General features: G+C 46.0%; 1 protein-coding gene across 1 annotated transcript; it reads left to right on the forward strand.

The window, feature by feature from the left end:
* Nucleotides 1-212: 212 nt before the first annotated feature.
* Nucleotides 213-8788, forward strand: FNDC11 (fibronectin type III domain containing 11; the record flags this gene model as incomplete). Its single annotated transcript, XM_083447601.1, is given in 3 exon segments — nucleotides 213-299; nucleotides 301-335; nucleotides 7774-8788. Coding segments are annotated over 3 exon segments (1074 nt in total). The 3' UTR covers nucleotides 8726-8788.
* Between the last annotated feature and the right edge of the window lie 208 nt (nucleotides 8789-8996).

Here is an 8996-nt window from a genome sequence, read left to right on the forward strand (position 1 = left end):
ATAATAATAATAATAATAACTGATTTTCCAGTGAGTCGCAAGTCAAGGGACCTGCAACGACCCAGACGGACGGGCCCCTTCCTCACGTCGCCCCCTCGGAAGCCTCCGCTCTCCCCGCCCGCCCCCCGCCGGCCCCGGGTTCAAGCGCGGGTCGCCCCCCTAGGCGCGGCCTCGCGAGGCCTGCGGGCTCCAGAACGCGGCCGCGCGGAACAATGGGTTGCCATGGCGACGGGCGAGGCCTGCGCGCAGCCCCGAGCCTGGCTCCGGCCCCGGGCCCGGCAGATGGGGGGTGTCGGGTGAGCGGCTGCCCCGGGAGCAACCATGCTAAGCCACAGGTAAGGCTCCCGGGGGAGGGGACGGGGAGAAGCCTCGGGACCCGGGGCGGGGGGGGGGCGAAAACGTTGGGGGCTGCATAGGTGGGAGGGAGGGGAAAGGGGCGCCTGGGGCATTGGCCATAGGGGGAGGTTGCTCCGCGCCTTCCCAAACGTGGGTCTCCAGCTGTTGTTTTGGCCTACAACTCCCATCATCCCTAGCTAGCAGGACCAGTGATCAGGGATGATGGGAATTGTAGTCCCAAAACAACAGCTGGAGACCCAGGTTTGGGAAACCCTGCTTTATGGGGGTGGGTGGGAGCCTTTGCAGGTGTCCCACCTCAACAAATTATTATTATTGTTATTGTTATTGTTGTTGTTATTATTATTATTATTATTATTATATATTATTAATTATTAATTATTATTTTATATTATTATTATTTTATATTATTAATTTATTATATTATTATTTTATATTATTATTATTATTTGTTGTTGTTGCTATTTTTTATTATTATTATTATTATTATTATTATTATTATTATTATTATTATTACTACTACTACTACTTATACCACGCCCATCTGGCTGGGTTTTCCCAGCCACTCTAGGCGGCTTGCATTACAGCAAAATATTAAAATACAATAATTCATCAGATATTAAAAGCTTCCCTAAACACGGCTGCGGGCGACAGAAGTGGAAGTAAGGCCACCTTTTGCAGAAAGGAACTCACCTGTCTCACAGGTAGGGAAGGAGTCAGCTGAGGGAGAAAATCTCTTGCCACCTCCACCCAAATCCATCGAGGGGTTCAGGGGGTGCAAAGTGAGGTGCCCACTGAGCCGAAAGCACAGTGGGGCTACAGAAAGGAGGATGAGCCGCAGGCTGCAATGTTTTGTTCGTTTAATTTCATAAATTGATATGCCGCTTGGTTGTACTGGGTGGGGGGCAGACGGCGGACCTCAAAGCGGTTTGCAAAGAAAGAGGAAGCTCTTTTTTTTTTTTAATCACACACACAAAAATTGCAAGCATAATTTAAAATGTACCAAAAGGTTAAAGCCACAAATGGCACGGACTAAAACAAATTAAAACTCATGCATGGAAGAGGAATCCCAGGGTCCTTTAGTACAACATTGCAGGAACTGTAATTAAATCATGCATTACACCTGGGCACGCTTGTCTAAATGAGAAGGCCTTCAGCCCATGCCAAATATATATATATATATATATATTTGCTTTCGTAGATTTTCACGGGTACAGGAATGCAGGTTTTGGTGTCCTCGGGTGTCTTCCCGTGTAAAAGTTGGGGTGTCTAGGCGACGTTTCGACGAGGTCTCACTCGTCATCTTCAGGCTGGTGCTTTCGGCTTCTTGTTACTGGAACAGAGCAGGATCTCAGTGTTTGAGTTCCTATAAATACTGTTGAGGAGGTGTGGTGTATAGCCTCCAATGTTCTGGGCAGAGAGGAGGTTCCCAGGCTAGTGTGCCTTTTCTTCTTTTGTTCCTTAATTACTTGAGGGATATCTTGAGTGATTTCTTGAGTGATTTCCTGAATCCCACTTAGGTGGGTCATTAGGTGTGGATTAGTTGCTAAAGCCTTCGTGTCTTGAACTCTTGAACTTTGTGAAGAGTTTTTCTGAGAAGATGGCTGTACTGCACTTGGTTGTGCTCTGGCTTGGCTTCGTGTATAGGGGCGAGCTGTGGTTTTGTGGCCTGTGCCAGCCAGATCTGTGTAGGGATTGCAGGGGGGTGCAGCATCCGGAGGTGCCACCCTGGTTTGGCTACTGGATGGTGTCTGTAATTTATCTGTGGAGAGGGTCTGGGTTTGGGTCTGGTGTGGTTGATTGGTGATGGCGTTCTGTGTGCCTCTGGATCTGGTGTCAGATTTTGTGGGGAGGGCTAATTTCCAGATGTCTGGCAAGCGGGATGTGTCGTCACGCTTGTTCATGTTGTGAGGGTGTTTCTCTATCTCGATGGCTTCCATGATTATTCTCTTGTGGTGATGTTCCATGTTAAAGAGCAATTTGGAATCTGCAAAATTAATTTCGTGTCCTGTTTCTTTCATGTGTTGGAAAAGAGAGGAAGTTTTTTCTTCTTTTTTGACGGCATTCTTGTGTTCTGCGATCCGTGCATTTATTCGTCTGTTTGTTTGTCCAATGTACGTGGCTGGGCAGACTTTGCAGGGTATTTCATAGACCCCTTGGTTTTCCAACTGAATTTTATCCTTGGGGTTTCTGAGGATATTGGCTATTTTTTGGTTGGTGCAAAAGGCTGTTTTGATATTGTGTTTATGGAGCTTCGATGTTGTATCTCTCTTCACACAAGTGCCCATTAATGAAGCCTTGACAGCCATTCAAAACAAATACAATCCCCCCGAATACATCTTGGACCTGACCAACCACTGCCTAACCAACACGTACTTCATCCACAATGGACAAAGATACAAACAGATAGAAGGAGCACCTATGGGATCACCCCTCTCACCGGTCATCGCTAACCTGTACATGGAACACTTTGAAACCAATGCTTTAGACAAGTCAGAACACAAACCCAAACTTTGGCTCAGATATGTTGACGACACCTTTGTAATTTGGCCACACGGGAAGGAAAAACTGGATAGCTTCCTCACACATCTCAACAGCCTACACCCCAAAATACAATTCACTATGGAAATAGAAGCCAACAACCAACTTCCCTTCCTTGACGTCCTAATCTACAAAAAACCTGATGGCTCCCTAGGACACACTATCTACCGGAAAAAAACACACACCAACCGCTACTTACATGCACAATCACACCACCACCCTGCACAAATAAACTCCGTAGCCAAGACTCTCATCTCCAGAACCAAACGCCTGGCTGACGAAGACCACTTGACAACTGAGTTACAGAATCTCTCAAATGTGTTAATTGCCAATGGATACCAGCAAAACAGGGTTACGAAGCTAATCCAAAAAGAAACACCCCCCAAAAACCAAGACACAGAAGAAAACAATGGCATAGCCCTCCTTCCTTATATCAAGGGCACTACAGATAAAATTAGCAAAATCCTCCATAAACACAATATCAAAACAGCCTTTTGCACCAACCAAAAAATAGCCAATATCCTCAGAAACCCCAAGGATAAAATTCAGTTGGAAAACCAAGGGGTCTATGAAATACCCTGCAAAGTCTGCCCAGCCACGTACATTGGACAAACAAACAGACGAATAAATGCACGGATCGCAGAACACAAGAATGCCGTCAAAAAAGAAGAAAAAACTTCCTCTCTTTTCCAACACATGAAAGAAACAGGACACGAAATTAATTTTGCAGATTCCAAATTGCTCTTTAACATGGAACATCACCACAAGAGAATAATCATGGAAGCCATCGAGATAGAGAAACACCCTCACAACATGAACAAGCGTGACGACACATCCCGCTTGCCAGACATCTGGAAATTAGCCCTCCCCACAAAATCTGACACCAGATCCAGAGGCACACAGAACGCCATCACCAATCAACCACACCAGACCCAAACCCAGACCCTCTCCACAGATAAATTACAGACACCATCCAGTAGCCAAACCAGGGTGGCACCTCCGGATGCTGCACCCCCCTGCAATCCCTACACAGATCTGGCTGGCACAGGCCACAAAACCACAGCTCGCCCCTATACACGAAGCCAAGCCAGAGCACAACCAAGTGCAGTACAGCCATCTTCTCAGAAAAACTCTTCACAAAGTTCAAGAGTTCAAGACACGAAGGCTTTAGCAACTAATCCACACCTAATGACCCACCTAAGTGGGATTCAGGAAATCACTCAAGAAATCACTCAAGATATCCCTCAAGTAATTAAGGAACAAAAGAAGAAAAGGCACACTAGCCTGGGAACCTCCTCTCTGCCCAGAACATTGGAGGCTATACACCACACCTCCTCAACAGTATTTATAGGAACTCAAACACTGAGATCCTGCTCTGTTCCAGTAACAAGAAGCCGAAAGCACCAGCCTGAAGATGACGAGTGAGACCTCGTCGAAACGTCGCCTAGACACCCCAACTTTTACACGGGAAGACACCCGAGGACACCAAAACCTGCATATATATATATATATATATATATTATAATAATATTTATTAAACGTTTAATAGTTACAGAAAAAAAAAGAAAGGAAAGGAAATAATAAAAAATGTAACAAACAATACATCAAAAACAAAAAGAAAAACACAAAAAAATACATCAAAACAACAAGAAAAACAAAAACATTTCAAAACACATCCAATATTTCCATATCTTTACCTTTCATTTACTAGTTTCATCGACCTCCTCACACCTCCCTTTTTTGTATTCTATTGTATTCAATTAGCTATTTCAGCAAATCCTTTCCATCTTTCTCAATTTTTGTTCTAAAATCTATCTTAACACAATCTAACTTTAAATTTTCCACTTTAACCCCTTAACAGTCAATTTTTACTTAATTCTTTATAACATTTCTGCTAAAACCGTATAACTTCATTCCAGCATCCTTCTAACATTCTCCTAACATTCATTAAGCCAAAAATATATATGGAAGGTGACTGCCTATTATCAATGGGCAGGGAGTTCCAAAGTGTCTGTGCTGCCACACTAACAATACCACACACACCAATATATGGGTAAAAGGAGGGAGGCTCAGGTCCTAGGAGCTGGTTCATGCAGTCATTTTGCCCGCTGTACTCATACAAACACCTTGCATCCATTCTTAATGGGGAAATGTGCCGTGTGAACAAGGTGACAGTGGCAGCGAATACGCCTTGGGTATGATTTTCACATTTCACAGTTTTGCCAAGGTTTGGCTGCCAGGCAACCAGCTGTCCAGTTGTGCTTTTGCACACTACAGTACTTTCTCCCCCTATGGCTGTGGTTTTGGTGCACAGAGGAGCCAGGCTGAGAAAGTTCAAGGGTAAAAACAAAAAAGCCCTGGGCGCTCTCTGGTTAAATGGCCACTGATAAACCAGCAGGTTCCAGTCTGGTTGTTGCAACAGATCACAAGCTGAAGCGTTTGTGAGCATCTTTAATTGGCCTCTTCCCCCTGCCCTGAAGGTTGAGGAATGAGAATATGGGACATCCTGGGGGATGAGAAGAAGGGGTTCATAGAAGTCCAAGAAACAGGAAGGTTCATGGTTAAGTCAGCTTTCAAGTTCTTAGGATTTTAAAGGCTCAGGGTATAGCCAAAGGCAAATACAGCATTGAAATTAAAGTTATTTTGGGGAACCCTCAAGCTGCCTACTATATGTCCCCTTGGCTTTCACAGCTCTTTATTAGTGCTTTATAGTTGGCATTGGACACATTTAGCCTTAATTTATCTCTTAAGGCAGATGATATTTTAAGTAGGTTTTGGGATCCTTAGCTAAGGAGCTGAGCTATGAACCACTTTACCATTCGAGTTTTACTGAATGGTGGTAGTCATTGCATATGACATCTTACAAAAAAAAAATACTGCCTTTGACTTTTTTTTTTTAACGGAATACAGTATGTCTCTAGAGATCATGGCTGTGGAGATGAGTAAAAAGCTGAAAATAGTGAGAATTGAGAAGGCCTGAAAGAAAGTCACAGAGTGACCATGCAGATGATCCTTGTTGATCTCCCTAGGCTAGCTGTTCTCTACATACCCAGACTTCATCATCTTGTTTATTTATATGCCACTTTCCTGCACAATTGTGCCCAAAGTGGCTTACAAAATATCAAATGAACAATAGCAATTCAAATACATGAATAAGTTAATGCAAAAGAAAACCCCACATGCAGCATTGCATAAAACAATCTGAATAACCTAACCTAATTTATTTGCACAGTTTAGCCTTTAAGAGAGAGCACTTTCCACAGGCCCAGGTAAACAGCTGCCACAGAACGCCTCTAGTTTCAAGGACATGGTCCATCCTTGCATGATATGCTCATATTATTGGAAAACCTGCAGAATGTTACATTCAGGGTCATGACATCTGTCAGGTTTGCAGAAAACTACTAGTGCCTGTGTTTCAACTTGCAGCCATTCAGGGATGTCTCATGGCAGGGCTCCCTGTCCTTACGCACGCTTCAGATCTTCTGAGAGTTCTGCTGTACAACAAAAACATGAGTCCATCCACCATTTTCAGGCTTTGGGTCACACTGACATATGCCCACTCCCAAGCGCCTATGTGTTTGCCTTGATATTGCACTCCCTGACAGGCACTCAGAAAGGCCAACATAAGTGGATTCCGCCCCCGCCCCAAAAATGGAATAATATAAAGAGGAGATGGCATAAGCATAACCCCACTTTGGTAAAGGTAAAAGGACCCCTGACTATTAGATCCAGTTGTGACCGACTCTGGGGTTGCGGCGCTCATCTTGCTTTATTGGCCGAGAGAGCCAGTGTACAGCTTCCGGGTCGTGTGGCCAGCATGATTAAGCCGCTTCTGGCGAACCAGTGCAGCACACGGAAACGCCGTTTACCTTCCTGCCAGAGAGGTACCTATTTATCTACTTGCACTTTGACGTGCTTTCGAACTGCTAGGTTGGCAGGAGCAGGGACCAAGCAACGGGAGCTCATCCCATCGCGGGGATTTGAACCGCCGACCTTCTGATCGGCAAGTCCTAGGCTCTGTGGTTTAACCCACAGCGCCACCCGCATCCCAGCTTAGCCATACCTCTTAAATAAAGCAGAGTGTAGCGCCACAAAAGTGTGCCAGGGAAACACCTTGTTCCGGGATGAGCAGCAGACATTATTGTAGCCTTGAAGGATTGTTGCATCTTGTCTTTCCTCCTGCTGCTTTCCACACATACACTATAAATGCACTAAGGGATTGTCTGATGGTGGTAAGGTAGCCTCCGGGAGGAATTAACTTAGTTGCCTACTGGTCACTGCAGAGCTACATAGCCAGAAGGCCTCTAGCTCCCATTGGTGCAGATTCTCTTGTTTCCTAAGTATATCTGGCTGGACTATCGACTGGAAGTATGCATTGGCAGAACTGCTCAGATCCTAGAAAAAGGCATGTGTGGCTTTCCATGTATATTGTTTTACTCTGGCTCCCATCAACCACAGCCAGGATGGCTCAGTGGTCAGAGATTATGGGAACAGCAGTCCCAACAACCTGTGGACAGCCATGGGCTCCCTATCCCTGCCATAGGTGTATAGACTAAGCAAGAGCCCCGGAAAGGAGAACAGCAGCCAGCCAAGGAACCCAGAGGAGTCTAGGAAAGTAGGGTTCCCATAGGGAGTGATCCAGATGAATAAAAGGTCAGTGGGAGGAGTTTGAGAGGCAGAGGGAAACCAGGAGAGGAATGGCAAAGGGTCCAGGAGCTTCAGAACAGAGGAAGACCCTTATCACATTTGTAACTGGACAAACTTTGGGTTACAAGCCTCTGAGAACCAAAATTAAGAGGGGTTCAGAAGCCACCGCGATGGCAGTCTTTCAGCTGACCTGCTCTTCCTTTGTGTGCCTGTTTTGTTCTTGTGTTCCAGCCCAGGCATGATGAACATTGGAACTATTGATGTCTATTTGAACAAGTTAGGGGCCAACCTCCAGACGGTGGTGTACAGCGAAGAGGAGCAGGAGAATGAAGCCTGGAGGATGTACATGGAGAGGAAGAATGTTGTGCTGGAGTTCCTGCACTCAGACCTCAGCCTCCACCTGCTCAAGCGCCATCACAAGAGGATTGAGCTTCTGAAAAAGTGCTCCTACTACATTGAAATCCTGCCTAAGCACTTGGCACTGGGAGATCAGAACCACCTGATGCTCCCCACCACCATGTTCCAACTGATAGACCCCTGGAGGTTCCAGAGGATGAAGAAAGTGGGGACCATCCAAACCAAAATCCAGCTGCTGCTCCTGTCTGACCTGTTGGAAGAGCTGGAGAAAGGTCGGGAGGAGCTGGTCCACCTTCTGGAGACCTACGACATGATGACTTTCCTCTCCAGATGGGACGCTGTCAAACCAAGGCTGTCGAGTCTCTCTGAGCAGATGGATTATTTCCTTGCTATGCTGGTACCTGGGAGGCTGTACGTCAAGCACCGCCTGGTATCGGACGTCGGGATTACCAAGATCCCTCACATCAGGCTTGTCCTGAGCACAAAGATGCCCGTGATGTTTGACCGGAGGGAGTCGGTGGCTCACGAGGACTGGGTGAGTCTCAAGTGGTTTGTTACCAGCCAGCAGCCGCAGCTCGAACAGTACGAACTCAGCTTTAAGCTGCTGGAGCCCAGAACTCCCCAAGAGCGAGTCCACTGCGGAATCATGCCGGTCACGTCGCACACCTGCGAAATCCACAACCTGTTGCCCGACCGTTTGTACAGGTTCACTGTCAAAAGGGCAGAGACTTACACACTTGTCTATGAACAGTGGCACGATTCCATCCTGCTTAAGACAAAACCGTACCTTGAGGAAGAAATGGAGACTTCTATGTCTGAACCCTGACTTTCCCATCGTAGCAATTCACAAGGAATGTAAAATAAGTCAAATTAAAAACTTATTTTTAAAGGTTTTGCATCAAACCACCAGCTTTTTCTGGTCTTGGGTGGAAATTTGGCAAGCCTTCAGCTGCCAAAACAGTAGTCTGTAGACCACTGAGGTGCCCACAGCAGTGGGAGAGAATGTCACCCAGTCCAGATTTACCGCCTTTAAGGCACCAGACCCACATCCAAACACCAGCCACCCACAGGCAAGAAAGGAGTCAGTAACCGTGTAC

The sequence above is a fragment of the Podarcis tiliguerta genome (assembly GCF_965153285.1).
Source record: "Podarcis tiliguerta genome assembly, chromosome: 6".
Taxonomy (NCBI): Eukaryota; Metazoa; Chordata; class Lepidosauria; order Squamata; family Lacertidae; genus Podarcis; species Podarcis tiliguerta.